This window comes from Hyla sarda, chromosome 8 (genome assembly GCF_029499605.1).
Source record: "Hyla sarda isolate aHylSar1 chromosome 8, aHylSar1.hap1, whole genome shotgun sequence".
Classification (NCBI taxonomy): domain Eukaryota; kingdom Metazoa; phylum Chordata; class Amphibia; order Anura; family Hylidae; genus Hyla; species Hyla sarda.
The window spans coordinates 172,911,362-172,930,441 of NC_079196.1; the positions used below are offsets into that span (position 1 = coordinate 172,911,362).

Consider the following 19,080-nt stretch of genomic DNA (forward strand, 5'->3'; position numbering starts at 1 on the left):
GCACGAGAAATGCCTGCTAATCTTCGTGAACTTATTCATCTAGCCACTCGCATTGACATGCGTTTTTCTGAGAGGCATCAAGAGCTCCGCCAGGAAAAAGACTTAGATCTCTGGACACCTCTCCCACAGTCTCCACTGCAATCTGCGCCTAGGCCTCCCGCCGAGGAGGCCATGCAAGTGGATCGGTCTCGCCTGACCCTGGAAGAGAGGAATCGCCGTAAGGAAGAGAATCTTTGCCTGTACTGTGCCAGTACTGAACATTTTTTGGTGGATTGCCCAATCCGTCCTCCACGTCTGGGAAACGCACGCTCGCACCCAGCTCTCGTGGGTGTGGCGTCTCTTGATGCTAAGTCGGCTTCTCCACGTCTCACGGTGCCTGTTCGGATTTCTGCTTCAGCCAGCTCTTCTCTCTCAGCCGTGGCCTGCCTGGACTCTGGAGCTTCTGGGAATTTTATTCGGGAGTCCTTAGTGAATAAATTCCGCATTCCGGTGACCCGTCTTGTCAAGCCACTCCACGTTTCCGCGGTCAACGGAGCCAAGTTGGATTGCACCATACGTTTCCGCACGGAGCCCCTTCTTATGAGCATCGGATCTCATCATGAGAGGATTGAACTTTTGGTCCTCCCCAATTGCACCTCGGAAATTCTCCTTGGACTTCCCTGGCTTCAACTTCATTCCCCTGCCCTGGATTGGTCCACTGGGGAGATCAAGAGTTGGGGGTCCTCTTGTTCCAAGAACTGTCTAAAACCGGTTCCCAGTACTCCCTGCCGTGACCCTGTGGTTCCTCCTGTATCCGGTCCCCCTAAGGTCATTAAGGACTCTGCCTGCCACAGGAAATGCCCCTCCCCCCCTCCCAGTTCCATCAGGCAAGCTTCTGTGTCCCCTCATGGCCCTCGTCCTGGTGTCACACTGCCCCGTGCCAAGTCTCACCCTCTGCCCTCCCTCCCCATCCCTACTCCTGCTGTTCCGCCTGCTGTTGAGGAATCCCTCCATCCTTTCCCGGTGTCCTCATCCCAGGGGAGGCAGTTACCAGACAAAGGGAAGGGGAGACCTAAGGGGGGGGGTACTGTTACGCCTAGCGCTCCGGGTCCCCGCTCCTCCCCGGAGCGCGTACGGCGCCTCTCTCTCCGCAGCGCCCCGGTCGGTCCCGCTGACCGGGAGCGCTGCCCTGTCCTGGCCGTTGGGGATGCGATTCGCACAGCGGGACGCGCCCGCTCGCGAATCGCATCCCAGGTCACTTACCCGTTCCCGTCTCCTGCTGTCATGTGCTGGCGCGCGCGGCTCCGCTCTCTAGGGCGCGCGCGCGCCAGCTCCCTGAGATTTAAAGGGCCAGTGCACCAATGATTGGTGCCTGGCCCAATTAGCTTAATTGGCTCCCACCTGGTCCCTGACTATATCTATCCTCCTCCCTTGCACTTCCTGGCCGGATCTTGTTGCACTTGTGCCTAGAGAAAGCGTTTTGTGTGTTTAAAGCCTGTGTACCAGAACTTCTGCTATCTCCCCTGACTACGAACCTTGCCGCCTGCCCCCGACCTTCTGCTACGTCCGACTCTGCTTCTGCCTACTCCTTTGTACCTCGCCTATCTTCAGCAGCCAGAGAGGTGAGCCGTTGCTAGTGGTTACGACCTGGTCACTACCGCCGCAGCAAGACCATCCCGCTTTGCGGCGGGCTCTGGTGAAAACCAGTAGTGTCTTAGAACCGGTCCACTAGCACGGTCCTCGCTATCCCTCTCTGGCACAGAGGATCCACCTCCTGCCAGCCGGCATCGTGACAAGTACATTTTTGGAGTTTGGCGTGACATTATGCCCAATTTGCTTTTTTCCTCCCTTTTTAGGTTTAGTTCCAATATACACAAAGGGAATAAACATGTGTATAGCAAAACATGTGTTACTGCAATCATTTTCTGTGATAAATACTTCATTTTCTAGAAAAATTTCAGGAGTGCCAACATTTACGGCCTCGAGCTAAGTGCCTCACTATTTCATAGTTTCACATTTGCATCTATTACACCATAGATGTATAGCTCTCCATGTTTTAACTGCATATTCATGTTTCACCTATATCTTTGTGCTGGCAGTGTGCTGCTGCATTCTTCTGTTGCTGTATATCTAGCCTAGTAGCGTGCACCTGTAGGCCAGGTCCATATAATAGTTTGGTATCAACTAAAGTGCTGGCTGACTTATTCTTTGTCTGTATTGCACATACGGGGGAGTGGCTACCTCCATGTTGGCCTTGCACCCCACCCACCTCTATCAGGTGTGTATATAAGGTGTCTTGGATGTTCCAGACCCTGCCATGCTTACTGAACTGTTCACACAGAGGCATATTCACAGTGTAGGGTCCGTCCCAATGAGGCCACCTTATCGCGGTGGGACGGTCCAAGCTATTTGACCGCCGGCGGAGACAAATTTGCGAGCTAAGTGCCTCACTATTTCATAGTTTCACATTTGCATCTATTACACCATAGCTGTATAGCTCTCCATGTTTTAACTGCATATTCATGTTTCACCTATATCCTTGTGCTGGCAGTGTGCTGCTGCATTCTTCTGTTGCTGTATATCTAGCCTAGTAGCGTGCACCTGTAGGCCAGGTCCATATAATAGTTTGGTATCAACTAAAGTGCTGGCTGACTTATTCTTTGTCTGTATTGCACATACGGGGGAGTGGCTACCTCCATGTTGGCCTTGCACCCCACCCACCTCTATCAGGTGTGTATATAAGGTGTCTTGGATGTTCCAGACCCTGCCATGCTTACTCAACTGTTCACACAGAGGCATATACACAGTGTAGGGTCCGTCCCAGGAGGCTACCTTATCGCGGTGGGACGGTCCAAGCTATTTGACCGCCGGCGGAGACAAATTTGCGAGCTAAGTGCCTCACTATTTCATAGTTTCACATTTGCATCTATTACACCATAGCTGTATAGCTCTCCATGTTTTAACTGCATATTCATGTTTCACCTATATCTTTGTGCTGGCAGTGTGCTGCTGCATTCTTCTGTTGATATATATATATATATATATATATATATATATATATAATGTATATGTATGTAGTTTAATTGCTGGCTGAGATTGATAGACATTCTCATCCACAAATCTACACCTGTTTCAATGATTCTTCAATATGTGCCAGCATAATATATCTATACTCTCATGATATTACTGAATAATCAACAACCATCATGTTTTACTTCCTGCATATGCTATTACTCTGCCCTATAAAATGCCTCATAAATCTTGGAATACTGCTGTAAACTTGCCAACTGTGGTTATATGTGCAGTGAAATATTATATCTGGCCATTAAAACATATTTACATTATACTAGGAATATTTTATTTTGTTGCCTCACAAAGGTGTGGAAGAGTGTACCACACGTATCAGTTGCAATATTTTTTTCATTTCTTACCGGTAATGTCATTCCTCCCACCTCCAGGAGGCCCCATTGCAGCCAAAAATAAGACATCAGTGATATCAAGTCGCGAAGTGTCCTTTCTGTCGTACCAGTGTCCATGGTCTATACATTGCCTCAACAGTTCAATGGGTGGCTGGGCTCCATAAATTTCTTTTGCTGGCATGTTCAGATCATCTATAAAGAAAATAAAGAGCCCCAGATATAAAACAGGGCACAACTGGATATTTCTCGAATTATTAAAGAAATAGTATGATTATAGCATCTTAATAGGGATTGTCTGTCTTATCACGCCAATCTTTCTTTATTGATGCCAGGTGGGCGATCAGCTGATCCACGTGGGTCTGATTACATAAACACTTGACTGTTAGCTCTCCAGGAAGCTATACATTTCAGTCTGAATATTCATTTTTACTATAGTGTTTGCTGTAGCATTAAATGTCACCAATATGATTAGGGCTGGCTGGATCCCCCTCTATGATGGCCATATGGCCATAAAATGTTATACAAGAATTATGGATAAGGTAATTGTATAAAAATGGGTCTCTGAAACTAAAGATAATTTAACTCAGAGGTCTCCAACCAAACTCAAGGCCCACCAATAGTCTACAATTAGAATTTTTACCTGCACTGATGGCAGTCACAGAAGGACTGTGGCTGCGGTTGGGTAGCTCTGTGTGTCCGCTAGTAAAGGCTGATTTCCCACTGTAGAAATCCCCCACTATGAGTGGACACATAGAGCTAACCGGACGCAACCGGGAGCTCGCTCTGCAGTCCCCCTGTGACTGCTATTGGCGCATCCACAGCATGAAATACACTGTGGATGTGCCCCGTGTGACCCTGCCCTAATGAAGTAACTGAATAAACACGGGATATTGGTGGGCCGTGAGGACTGGGTTGTGGACCTCTGATATAACTGGTTTTGCAGAGAGCATAGCCTTACAGGTTATCATTGTCATTGACCCTTTAATTGGAGCAGTTATAATTTTCTTATTATAATAGAAAATTTATTTTCATTTTAAGTGATCAGCTTGTTATATTTATCCTATGCCTTATCATGTGGATAGGGAATGACTTTTGGAATCAGGAATATCCTTTTAATAATCAAATAATTTTTTAACCTATTTAGATGAAAAATTATGTCCATGGTGGGCATTCACTTCAAAGTATGTCCGAAAATAGGGCAGAAAATGATATCAGTGGTGATTGTAACTCAGCATCCCCCAGTTGTATAATTTACTGCCACCTCACAACATTAAAGGGATACTCCAGTGGAAAACAAATGTTTTCAAATCAACTGGTGCTAGAAAGTTATACAGATTTGTAAATTACTTCTATTAAAAAATTGTAATCTTTCCAGTACTTATCGGCTGCTGTATGCTCCAGAGGAAGTTGTTTAGTTCTTTTCAGTCTGATCACAGTGCTCTCTGCTGCCACCTCTGTCCGTGTCAGGAACTTTATGGAGCAGAAGAGGTTTGCTATGAAGATTTGCTCCTACTCGGGAAAGTTCCTGACACGGACAGAGGTGGCAGCAGAGAGCACTGTGGTCAGACTGAAAAGAACAACTCAACTTCCTCTGTAGTATAGAGCAGCTGATAAGTACTGAAAGGATTAAGATGTTTTAATAGAAATCATTTACAAACCTGTTTAGCTTTCTGGCACCAGCTGATTTGAAAAAAAAAAATTGCACTGGAGTACCCCTTTAATGGGCAACATTACTCCTTAACGCTCAGTATCATGAGAGGAGTGCAATGCAACTGGCTTCTTCTTTAAGATCTCACTGACACCACTGAAAAACAGATATAAAAAGAGAATACAGCATAAATGTTTAATATTTAAACAATGGATGTGTTTGTTTTAATTACTAATGTAATCAATGATTAATAGCAAAGTGTCTTACCCACGAAAACAACAGCTTTCTTCCCGACAGGTGGTCCATACAGGCCCTTTCTTCTGCGATCTAGCTTAGAAAAGATGATATCCTGGGTCTGATTTGCAGAGGTCCTTGCTGAGAAATTGATGCAGTTGGCAATATATTTATCTTTCGGAAGCTTTATCAAGAAGCTGTTTGTGATTGCAGATTTCCCTGTTCCGGTTGGTCCCACAAACAGCAAAGGAACAGAATGTTCTATATATAAGTTTAAGAAAAAGGACTGTCTGGCAGTTTCCATTGTAGGTATAATTAGGTCAGATACCTGGGGAAGAAGAGGGATATCACTTATTACCACAAACCTTGCTTGTCTAAGGCTATGTTCACAAAATATATTTTGAAGCTTAAAATATCCTTGTTTTACAAGCAAAATGAGCCTTGAATTATTATGAACACACTGGGGCCAAATAATTATTATAAACACACTGGGGCCAAATAATTATTCTAAACACACTGGGGCCAAATAATTATTATAAACACACTGGGGCCAAATAATTATTCTAAACACACTGGGGCCAAATAATTATTCTAAACACACTGGGGCCAATTCATTATTATAAATATGCATGGGGGCATACATTAGGGGGTCAAAGTAAAAGTTTAAAAACCCAGCCGGGAACCCTGAATTGCTCCTCGGTACCGGCCATTCAGGGCTCCTGGCGGGGGATTTCAAAATGAAAGTTTACACAGTAGTATGAACATCGCAGGGGAGCGCAGCATGCCGCCTGCTCCTCTGCTTTATAACTGCTGATCGCATCAGGTCTCAGAAGTGAGACCCCCTGCAAATCAATCCTTTATCCTCTGTATTACTAACCCCAACATGGAACATCTGTTCCATAATGGGGGTAGTAGTACAAGCACTAATGTAGCCTTCCCAGCCATCGACAGACTCCCGCAGCCAGGGAACTACTACTCCCATCATGGAAAGGAGTCTGTTCCATGATGAGAGTAGTAGTAGTCTGGCTTCAGGAGTCTGCAGGCGGCTGGTAAGTGTGCTCCTTGATGTTCTATATTTTTATAAAAAATTTAGGCAATGCGCAAAGTTTGACAGTGTAAAAAAACCTTACGCAGTTAATACATTTGTGTCCACTGCATTTTTCGCTCCATGGTGCACAAACAATGGACAACATCTGAAAATGTTCCACCAAAAAAGTAGCGCATAAAAGATGCAATGAGTGACACTGCGCAAAATTATTCAGTAGTTTTGGAGGCATAAAATAACTATTTTTTTCTGAATCAATATTATTTAGTACTTAATCCTGACCATGTATATCTCACATTTTTACGCCCCCTTCACATATATATATAAATATATATATATATATATATATAAAACTCAACGTGTGTGTGTATGTGTGTGTGTATGTATGTATGTATGTGAAGCATTCAGTGAAGTGAAGAAACGATCCTGGTACGGCGCTCACCCGTGGGGCAGAATGGATGTCACAAGCCGATAGTAAGTAAAGGCATACTTTATTTTCAACGTAAATGGGATGGAGGTCGGGATAGGAGGTCGAGATAGGAGGATGAGTTAGGAGGTCGGGATATGAGGACGGGATAAGAGGACGGGATAGGAGGTGGAGATAGGAGGACGGGATCGGAGTTCGAGATAGGAGGAGGGGATAGGAGAATGGGATAGCAGGTTGGGATAGGAGGGTTGAATAGGAGTTTGAGTTAGGAGGTCAGGATATGAGGTGGAGATAGGTGGTGGGGATAGCATGTCAGGATAGGAGGACGGGATAGGAGGTCGGGACAGGAGGACAGGGTATGAAGACGGGATATGGGGTTGGTATATGACAACAATATATGGGGATGGGACATGAAGTCAAAAGCTTCCTCCTCAACAAGGATGAGGAAGGAAAAACCGGGCAACGCCGGGTACTCAGCAAGTATATATGTGTATATATATAAAACTCAATGTGTGTGTGTGTATGTGTATGTGTGTATGTTCCAGCATCATGTCCAAACGGCTAAAGATATTAACATGAAACTTGGCACACATGTTACTTATATGTCAACAACAAACAAAGGATAGGTGATTTAACCCTTACTCACCCCCATTTGCCAGGGTCGGGGTTTATTTTTAAAGTCCCATACAAGTCAATGGAAAATATATGCTACTGCATAACTTCCAAACGTCTCGAGATATTTCGATAATACTTGGTCACATGTTACTTATATGTCCACTTAAAATATAGGATAGTTAATTTAACCCTTAATTACCCCCATTTGTGAGTGTTGGGGTTTTTGTTTAAAGTCCCATGCAAATCAGTGGAAGTTCCACATAAGTTCCGTACGGCTGGAGATATTTCAATACTTGTTACATATATTATGGGTCGGGATATGAGGACGGGATAGGAGGACGGGATAGGAGGACGAGATAGGAGGACGAGATAGGAGGATGGGATAGGAGGACGGGTTAGGAGGACGTGATAGGAGGACGGGATAGGAGGTCGAGATAGGAGGACGGTATATGAAGACGGGAAAGGAGTACGGGATAGGAAGACGGGATAGGAGGTTGGGATAGGCGGTCAGGATAGATGGACTGGATAGGAGATGGATAGAAGGTTGAGATAGGAGGATGGGATAGGAGGTCAATATAGGAGGTCGAGATAGGAGGACGGGATAGGAGTTCAGGATAGGATGTCGTGATAGGAGGTCGTGATAGGAGGACGAGATGGGAGGTCGGCATAGGAGGTCGGGATAGGAGGTCGAGATAGGAGATCGGGATAGGAGGTCGAGATAGGAGGACGGGATAGGAAGTCGAGATAGGAGGTCGAGATAGGAGGACAGGATAGGAGGTCGGGATAGGAGGATGAGATATGAGGACGAGATATGAGGTCGATATATGATGACGGGATAGGAGGTCGGGATAGGAGGACGGGATATGGGGTTGGGATTAGTGTTGCTCGCGAATATTCGCAATTCGAATATTATTCGCGAATATCGCATATTCGCGAATTCGCGAATTTCGCGAATATAGCGATATATATTCGTAATTACGAATATTCGTTTTTTTCTTTTTTTTTTTCTTCACAGTACACATCACAGTGATCACCCCTCTCTGCTTCCAGCTTGTGTGGTGTAAAGAAGGCTGTAATACTACTGTGTGAGACTGGCGTACGAAATTTCGCATATGCGAAAATTAGCATATGCTAATTTTCGCATATGCAAATTTTCGCGTGTGCTAATTTTGTATTTGCTAATATTCACATATGCTAATTTTCGCATATGTGAATATTCGCATATGCGAAAATAAAACGAGAATATAACGAATATGCGAATATTCACGAATATATGACGAATATTCGTCCATATTTTCGCGAATATTCGCGAATTCGAATATGGCCTATGCCGCTCAACACTAGTTGGGATATGACAACAATATATGAGGACGGGATGTGAAGTCGAAAGCTTCCTCCTTTGTTTGTTTTCCTCCGCGTCAAGGATTAGGAAGGAAAAACAGTATTCAGCTAGTATATATATATATATATACACATATATATATATATATATATATATATATAAAACTCAACATGTGTGTGTGTGTATGTATGTATATTCCAGCATCACGTCCAAACAGCTAAAGATATTAACATGAAACTTGGCACACATGTTACTTACATGTCAACAACAAACATAGGATAGGTGATTTAACCCTTACTCACCCCCATTTGCCAGGGGCGGGGTTTATGTTTAAAGTCCCTTACAAGTCAATGGAAATATATGTTACTGCATAACTTCCAAACGGCTGGAGATATTTCGATAATACTTGGTCACATGTTACTTATATGTCCACTTAAAATATAGGACAGTTAATTTAACCCTTAACTACCCCCATTTGTGAGGGTCTGGGTTTTTGTAAATCAATGGGAAATGTATGTTCCCATATAACTTCCGTACGGCTGGAGATATTTCAATACCTGGTACACATATTACTGGTCGGGATATGAGGACGGGATGGGAGGTCAGGATATGAGGATGGGATATGAGGACGAAATATGAGGCCTGGATAGGAGGATGGGATAGGAGGATGGGATAGGAGGACGGGATAGGAGGACGGGATAGGAGGACGGGATAGGAGGACGGGATAGGAGGTCGGGATAGGTGGACGGGATAGGAGGATGGGATAGGAGGTTGGGATAGGAGGTCGAGATAGGAGGTTGGGATAGGAGGATGGGATAGGAGGATGGGATAGGAGATCAGGATAGGAGGTCGAGATAGGAGGTCGGGAAAGGAGGACAGGAAAGGAGGTCGGGATAGGAGGTCGGGATAGGAGGTCGGGATAGGAAGTCTGGATAGGAGGTCGGGATAGGAGGTCTGGATAGGAGGTTGGGATAGGAGGATGGGATAGGAGGTCGAGATAGGAGGATGGGATAGGAGGTCAAGATAGGAGGTCGAGATATAAGGACAGGAAAGAAGGACAGGAAAGGAGGTCTGGATAGGAGGTCGGGATAGGAGGTCGAGATAGGAGGTCGAGAAATAAGGATGGGAAAGGAGGTCGGGATAGGAGCTCGAGATTGGAGGATGGGATAGGAGGTCGGGATAGGAGGTTGAGATAGGAGGACGGGATAGGAGGACGGGATAGGAGATCAGGATAGGAGGTCGAGATAGGAGGTCGAGATTGGAGGATGGGATAGGAGGTCGGGATAGGAGGTTGAGATAGGAGGACGGGATAGGAGATCAGGATAGGAGGTCAGAACAGGAGGTCAGGATAGGAGGTTGGGATATGACAAGAATATATGAGGACTGGATATGAAGTCAAAAGCTTCCTCCTTTGTTTATTTTCCTGCCCAACAGGGATTAGGAAGGAAAAAATGGGCAACGCCGGGTACTCAGCTAGTATATATATATATATACAAAACTCAATGGGGGAGATTTATCAAAACTTGTGCAAAGGAAAAGTTGTCCAGATGCCCATAGCAACCAATCAGATTACTTCTTTCATTTTTCACAAGGCCTCTGCAAAATGAAAGAAGCGATCTGATTGGTTGCTATGGGCAACTGGACAACTTTTCCTTTGCACAGGTTTTGATAAATCTCCCCCAATGTGTGTATGTGTATGTGTGTGTGTGTTCCAGCATCACGTCCAAACGGCTGAAGATATTAACATGAAACTTGGCACACTTGTTACTTACATGTCAACAACAAACATAGGATGGGTCATTTAACCCTTACTCACCCCCATTTGCCAGGGGCGGGGTTTTTGTTTAAGGTCCCATACAAGTCTATGGGAAATATATATGTTACTGCATAACTTCCAAACGGCTGGAGAGATTTCGATAATACTTGGTCACATGTTACTTATATGTCCACTTAACCCCTTAACGACGCAGGACGTATATTTACGTCCTGCGCCGGTCCCGGCGCTCATCAACGGCCTGAACCCGCGGCTAATACCACACATCGCCGATCGCGGCAATGTGGGGTATTAACCCTTTAGAAGCGGCGGTCAAAGCTGACCGCCGCTTCTAAAGCGAAAGTGAAAGTATCCCGGCTAGTTAGTCGGGCTGTTCGGGACCGCCGCGGTGAAATCGCGGCGTCCCGAACAGCTTACAGGACACCGGGAGGGCCCTTACTTGCCTCCTCGGTGTCCGATCGACGAATGACTGCTCCGTGCCTGAGATCCAGGCAGGAGCAGTCAAGCGCCGATAACACTGATCACAGGCGTGTTAATACACGCCAGTGATCAGCATAGGAGATCAGTGTGTGCAGTGTTATAGGTCCCTATGGGACCTATAACACTGCAGAAAAAAAGTAAAAAGAAAGTGTTAATAAAGGTCATTTAACCCCTTCCCTAATAAATGTTTGAATCACCCCCCTTTTCCCATAAAAAAAATAAAACTGTGTAAATAAAAATAAACATATGTGGTATCGCCGCGTGCGTAAATGTCCGAACTATAAAAATATATCATTAATTAAACCGCACGGTCAATGGCGTATGCGCAAAAGAATTCCAAAGTCCAAAAAAGCGTATTTTGGTCACTTTTTATACCATTAAAAAATGAATAAAAAGTGATCAAAAAGTCCGATCAGAACAAAAATCATACCGATAAAAACTTCAGTTCACGGCGGAAAAAATGAGCCCTCATACAGCCCTGTACGTGGAAAAATAAAAAATGTATAGGGGTCAGAAGATGACATTTTTAAACGTATAAATTTTCCTGCATGTAGTTATGATTTTTTCCAGAAGTACGACAAAATCAAACCTATATAAGTAGGGTATCATTTTAACCGTATGGACCTACAGAATAATGATAATGTGTCATTTTTATGGAAATATGCACTGCGTAGAAACGGAAGCCCCCAAAAGTTACAAAATGGCGTTTTTTTCTTCAATTTTGTAGCACAATGATTTTTTTTTCCATTTCGCCGGGAATTTTGGGGGGAAATGACTAATGTCACTGCAAAGTAGAATTGGTGATGCAAAAAATAAGCCATAATATGGATTTTTAGGTGGAAAATTTTGAGGGTTATGATTTTTAAAAGGTAAGGAGGAAAAAACGAAAGTGCAAAAACGGAAAAACCCTGAGTCCTTAAGGGGTTAAAATATAGGATAGTTAATTTAACCCTTAACTACCCCCCATTTGTGAGGGTCAGGGTTTTTGTTTAAAGTCACATGCCAATCAATGGGAAATGTATGTTCCCACATAACTTCAGTACGGCTGGAGATATTTCAATACCTGGTACACATATTATGGGTCGGGATAGGAGGTCAAGATAGGAGGTCGACATAGGAAGACGGGATAGGAGGTCAGGAAAGGATAGTATAGGAGGTCGGGATAGGAGGTCAAGATATGAGGATGGGAATGGAGGACGGGATAGGAGGTCGGGGTATGAGGACGGGATAGGAGGTTGAGATAGAAGGAAGGGATAGGAGGTCAGGATAGGAGGTCGAGATAGGAGGTCAGGATAGGAGGACGGGATATGAGGACGGGATATGAGGATGGGATATGAGGATGGGATATGGGGTTGGGATATGACAACAATATATGAGGACGGGATATGAAGTCAAAAGCTTCCTTCTTTGTTTATTTTCCTCCCCAACAAGGATTAGGAAGGAAAAACCGGGCAATGCCGGGTACTCAGCTAGTTTATTATAAAAATTCCTCTTTTTACAGTGTAAGAAATCCTCTCAGGGGAAGGGGGTGTGTCCCTTCTTTGTAGTGGTGGAAGGTGATTGGTGTGTCTGCTCAAAATATATATATATATATATATATATATATATATATATATATACACACACATATATATATATATTTATTTGGTAACCTTTTTTAACAAAATGTCAAATTTTACATTATTCACAGCATCATTCTGTGGCAATGAATTAATTTGTACCTTGGCTGTAGGTGAAATAGTCATTTCCTCTTTGGTAATATAATCAGTCCACGTATTCCACTGTCCACTGCCATGTTTGTGGAAATAAAAGTCATATACAGTTCCTGTGAATCAGAAGATTAGGAGATGTAAATGAAGTTATGACAAGATATATAGGAGTACAAACCATTCTCCATCCCTATATTTAGGTTTGCAATCTACTTTCTATGCGTAATATAGCAAAGCTTTATATTTTGTATACATTCATTGGGAGCTCAGAACCCACGGTGGGCCTTTGTGGTGCAGGAACCAATTGGTGGTCAGGATGAGTGTTTTGTAACAGTTGGGATAACAGGTCACAATTCAAAGAGATATTTCAGCATGCTATCCTCAGCTCACTCTGATATATCCTCAATGCAGGAAATGTCCGCTAAGCCAAATGCTGATGATCAATCATATATAATGTGCATAAAGCACATAAAAAGCATCTTATAATTGCTATTACACTTGCTGAACAGTACGCCCTAAACTCATATTTAGGGTACGTTCACACATACAGATTCCTGCGCAGATTTGATGCACAGGATTTGTAACTTCAGATTAGAAGCTGTGCTCAGTCATTTAGTTTACATTGAAATTTGCAGCAGAAAATCCTGTGCATCAAATCCTGTGCATGAAATCTGCGTATGTGTGAACGTACCCTTAAAGTGTCATACAGGAACATGAGGCAGCACATGGTCACAGCCACAACATGTGTGACAGAAAGAGACACAGCTACAACTATATGGTACCTGAGAGGCACACAAAAGATGTACTGGCTAAAGCACAATACTAATAAACTGGTTAGATGGGTGATAGATTTAAATTTATTTTTTCAAAATATATCAGATACATAAATTCACAGTGTTGCTATTTCAAATGAATGATAAAAAGAAATGCAAATGTTGCTGATAGTGTGTGCATAAGATAATTTGTATTGAAGATTTTTCATGTTAACAAGGAAATATTGAACTATAGAAACTAATCAGATGAGATAGAGATGTCTATTACATGTTATATATAGCATATTAATGGTATAAATTTTAACAGAAACACTATTAAGTATGGTTGATTGTACAACAAAACAGATTGAATAAATAGAGGTTATACTATCATTAATAGTTGTATATATTAGAAAATGCTATGTTTTAGGAGTTAATAAGTGAGGTAATATATATCCAGAAAGATTTTAGTGCATATTTAATCATTGTTGATTATGAATTCATTGGCAATAGTGTTTGGCTAAGTTTTGCATCCATTGCAAGCTTTACGGTATGGCCAAATGATAATCCACAACATTTTCAGAAGCAGCAAAGTAGATTAATTTTCCAAAATCTCCACCACAAAAGTGGAAATAGACCTGAATTGCAGATTTAACACCTGCAGTATGGCAACCCAGAGGGAGCATTGCATGGAACAGAGCCAGTTAAAGAGTACCTCTCATTAAAGGGGTACTCCGTCACTAAACATGTTATCCCCTTTCAAAATGATAGGGCATAAAATGTTAGATTGCGGGGAACCAGCCACTGGGGACCCCCGCGATCTCTCCTGCAGCACCCCTGTTTTTCAGCTGTACAGAGTGAGGATCGCTCTGTGGCTGATGACAGCCGATGCAGGGAACGGAGTATCGTGATGTCATGGCCCCGCCCCTCGTGACGTCACACTCTGCCCCCTCAATGCAAGTCTATGGATCTAACATCTTATCCCCTATCCTTTTGATAGGGGATAAGATGTTTAGCATGGGAGTACCCCTTTAACTTTAACATTTTATAATCCTCCCAGTTCACCTCCTCCATCATGATAAACCACCCCCCTGCCTTCATTTTTATATATTTTCTTACATATATTTTTATTAAACATTTTTCAAACAAAACAAAATAAATCAGCATAGACAATAAACGTCAAGTAAAAGGTACAAGAATACAACAGTAGCATGAGGAGTAGCAAATCTGTAAGCTCACAATCCGAAGAGGAAGTCAAAGAGGCACAGGACAACAATAGTTAGAGTACATGGAGGTCCCTGAGTTGTCCGTGAGTGAAAACAATACAAAGCAGCCCCTTCCACATTGACTCACACTGACTCACAAAACCAACCCCCCCTCCCGATCTACCCCCATACAAGCAAATGGAGCACTACCCCGGACCATAGGGCCATACTCAGTGCCCCCTCCTCCGAATCTCAAGGGATTCTGCAGGTCAGGACAACGCAAGAATGAATTCGGTGAACCAGCTTAGTCATCAGGTAAACGAAGTGCCCCTAGAGAACCTCGAAGAGCCTCCAAACTGTACCATGCGCTGTACCGTGGTGAGTCACAATAAAAGATTTCCATTTCCGAAAAAAATGTTTAGTGCCTGATTACCGATGACGTTCTGCATCCAACCTGTCCACCCCTAGAGTTGAGAAACCAGCATCGGCAAATTTGGAGTCCAACCATTTGGCAAAAAGGCATCGTAATGCCACTAAAAGAACCACATGAACAAAACGTGGAATCTTCCTCCTCGCCCCCTCGTCCCCCTCCTAATTGGTGGAACAAAAAGGACTGTGGTATGAAATGGAGAGTCACCTGCCAACAATCCCAAATATAAGTCTGTATCAGTCGCCAATCATCTGCCATGACCGAGCACTCCCAGACCCCATTGTAAAAATTCGTAAGTGGGGCAACAAGTAATCCTGTCAGGGAAGGAGGGGGAAGGCAGAATGTTAAAGCCATACAAGGCCAAATGCTCCATATTAAAATAGGTTCCCCTTCACTTTTCATTTATAACATTCCTATGTACTGCCTCCCAACCTGCCAGGATGGTGTTTGTGATGTCATCGTCCCCGGTCCACCTCTCCCATGTACGAAAAATCCATTTAGGGTCCACTTTCAAAAAAGGGTTGCAAAAAGCCAAATAAAGGACCGAGATTGATACCTTCCCAGGGCTCTCGCTTATGATCTCGTCTAGGGAGTGTGTCGGTGCTTCCTGCGGGAGGTCCAGCAGTCGGGAAGAACAAAAAGTGTAGACTTGATTGGCATACAGGAAGTGAGAGTGAGGGAGCCCAAAGGAACTTAAAATCTCTCCTGGAGTGAACCACCTACAGGTATCCCTATGTATGAGATCCCCCACCGTCGTGATACCCCTAGAGCCCCACAGCAACAACCAAGGGGAGGACCCATCCTGAGAACTCTGGATGGTAAAGCAAGGGAATTCTCTTGGAGAGAACAAATGGGAGGCCAAAAACCTTACGCATCTCCTTCCAAGCAACAATCGTATCGCACAGCAGCATAGAGCTCTTGATCTCTGCCAGCAGCCTAGTGTAGGCAGTGTGTAGCAGCGCCCGCAGAGACCAGCCAGCGCCATCTCAACTCATATTAGAGAAGAAAGAAAACCCATGAAGCCAATCCCTTACGTGTCAGAACAGGCAAGCCAAATTATATCCCCTAACATTCGGGAAGTTAATTCCCCCCTCCGCCTTGCATAACATGAGCTTCTGTAAGGCAATGCGAGGGCATTTGCCTTGCCATAGAAAGCATTGAAAAACTTTAAGCCACCTAACATATAGCTGTTTCAATAGCAGCTGGAGCATCTGCAGGGGATACAGCTAGAGCGGGAAACTAATCATCTTGATCAGATGACAGCGACCAAGAAAAGATAACGGCAGGGAGTTCCATCTGTTCAGCTCTGCAAAAATGCATGTAAAAAGGTGTACGTAGTTCGTAGTGTGTCAGGCATCTTCCCTATACGTATTCCCAGGTAGGTGATGAAAGAGGGTGCCACCGCCAATCCCAAAGGACTCGCATCTAGCAACCACCTTGGAGAGGCCGTTCCCAGGGGCAAAAGCATGCTTTTAGTCGCATTAATCTTGTATCCCGTAAAACCTCCCACATACAGTATGACAGGAAGTCGAGCATTTTGGTGACATCCTCCTGTGGATTACTAAGATACAAAAGGACATCATCTGCAAACATTGAAAGTTTAACTTCCTGAGACCCCACTTGGATGCCCTGATAGATATCAGAGCAGAGCAAAGCCTGCGCCAGGGGCTCGATCGCCAGATCAAACAACAGGGGCGACAAAGGGCACCCCTGGTGCATGCACTTAGCTAAAGAAAAGGGAGCGAAAAAGAATACCTGGGGTGTACACTCTAGCTGTGAGGCCATCATATAAACCTGCCAGAAAGGAGCTAAATCTGCCCTTGATCCCAAATTTGGTCAGCACCAGCCCCAGCCAGTCCCAATAAACATTATCAAATGCTTTCTCTGCATCAAGCGTAAGAAGGGCATGGTGGGAATCCCACTGAGACTGGCACCGAGCACCATCCATGACAGCCAGAACCTTTCTATTGTTCGTGACAGCTGAACGTGTTTTAACAAAGCTCACTTGATGATCCCCTATCAAGGAAGGTAGAAAAACCACCAAACGATCTGCCAGGATTTTAGATAACAATTTCACTTCCTGGTTGATCAGGGAGATAGGGCGATAGGACCCCAGGTCTAAGGGGTCCTTACCTGGTTTAGGGAGCACTTTGATGTATGCTAGTTTAGCAGCAGGAGATATGACCCAGGTTTGCAGAATTTTGTTAAAGTAGCTAGTTAAAGGGGGCTAGAAAGTAGAGATAGGGCAGCACTCCTCAGAAAAAGTTGCGGTGGGTGCACGCAGTAATGTAGCCGGGTCCCAGGCACCAGATAACTAGATATCAAGGAAGGCTGCAGCACACCAAGATGGACGGTGAAGAAACAAGATGTTTATTTCATCACAACAGATGCAACGTTTCGGTCGTCCAATGCGGCCATTTTCAAGCAGTTAAAGGGGGCACCATCTGATCCAGGAGGGGCTTGTAAAATTCACCAGGATAACCATTTGGTCCTTGTGCTTTGCCATTTGCAAGGGACTGAATACTTGCCACAACCTCCTCCTCCATTACTGCCGCTTTGAGCTCTCGGCGCTGATCATCAGCCAGCCTAGGTAGTGTGAGACCCTCTAGAAATCTCGCTTCCTCACCAGTAGGGGCGGGGGAGGGAAGACTTCAGGAAATCCGTGCCCTTCGGGTATAAAGGCCGGAGCTCCAGAATAATCTAGATAGTGAAAAATGGCACAGTTCGAGGCATAGACATTGTATACACTGTACGCACTGCCATTATGTTCAAACTGAATATGAGAGAATCGTCCCTCAGCATCGTGCTTGTGGGAGAGTAAGGGGTGAGCGAAAGATTCATGAATTAACGTCAGCACTCCAGATTTGCCATTGTCATCCGGGCTTCCCAAGACCCTGCCCCCACCCATAATTTATGCATTCTCTGAAAGTCTGGTTCCGCAAGATGTGTTTCTTGGAGGAGGACAATGTCGGGATGCAGACGTTTCAGAAAGCGCAGAAACTTCATGCGTTTCAGAGGGGATTGTAGCCCATTAACATTCCAGGTAATAATTCTACACATGATGCGCTAAACACCCTTCCTGGTGCTAGGGGGAAGGGGAGGGTACAATGCTGGGTAGGGTAGCCTTAGAGAGGGGGAGAAGGAGACCAGAGCAGAGAGAAAAAATACAGAGGCAAAAATAGGGTTGACAAGATCGGATACAGATCCCAGATGTGGAGGAGCCAATGGAGATGACCTACTGAGAATGAGGGCTGGGAAGAAGAAACAAAAACCGAAACACATGTAAAAAACTGAGAAGAACACAAAGCAAGAGAAAAACAAACAAGAAAACCCTGGAATACAACAGCGTCCAAGTTGCCATAAAGGCTGCTGTCAAGTGGGTAATGGACTTCACTTTTTTCGGGCACGTGAGGAAACACAACCCCCACCCCGCACCCCTATCTATACGGGAGAAACAACTATTCAGGATGGAACTGACAGTAAGGGTAGAAAACATTCAGGTATTAATGAAAAAAGAATAATAATAATAATAACTGCAACTGAAACTAAGGTGAACTCCCAACCTAGTCACAATAGAAATATTGGAAAAAGGACGGATGGAAAATAAACAGGCAAATCCTCAGCCCTGATTCCCACCCAACAATAACAATATCATACAGACATATGGAATTGGAGGGACCGCATCATTGGCAATCAGGCAATAGTGGAAAACAGTGATCCTTCCGGTCCATAGAGTAGTGCAACCAACATCAACGGAGTCCCTGAGTGAAGATAACAGCACGACACATGTAACAGAAAGATACTTAGTCCGGAGATGAAGATCTGCTGCTTCTGCTCCTGCTGCATCTGCTAGTCAACTTTTGGCGCTTCCATGAGTCTCCCGGCAATCTTGTGCGACTTCCTCTGCGTCTAGGCAGATGAGATGCAGCACCGCCTCTCGGAGAGTGTGAACGTCGAAGTGGTGAGCGGGGGTGACAAGCCGATTCCTGCAGGAGCTTCCGCATCCTCAGGTGTTTTGTAT

At 44.3% G+C, this 19,080-nt stretch overlaps 1 protein-coding gene across 3 annotated transcripts in view; it reads right to left on the reverse strand.

Annotated features, from left to right (window-relative positions):
- The window catches only part of DNAH3 (dynein axonemal heavy chain 3), a 536,740-nt gene that overhangs the window by 126,740 nt on the left and 390,920 nt on the right, over positions 1-19,080 (reverse strand). For all 3 annotated transcript variants that reach the window (XM_056535450.1, XM_056535451.1, XM_056535449.1), the window contains exons 41-43: positions 12,685-12,788; positions 5,314-5,608; positions 3,411-3,590 (exon numbers count right to left, since the gene is read on the reverse strand). In XM_056535450.1, the coding sequence (XP_056391425.1) occupies positions 3,411-3,590; positions 5,314-5,608; positions 12,685-12,788 (579 nt within the window). The remainder of the gene's footprint in view (positions 1-3,410; positions 3,591-5,313; positions 5,609-12,684; positions 12,789-19,080) is intronic.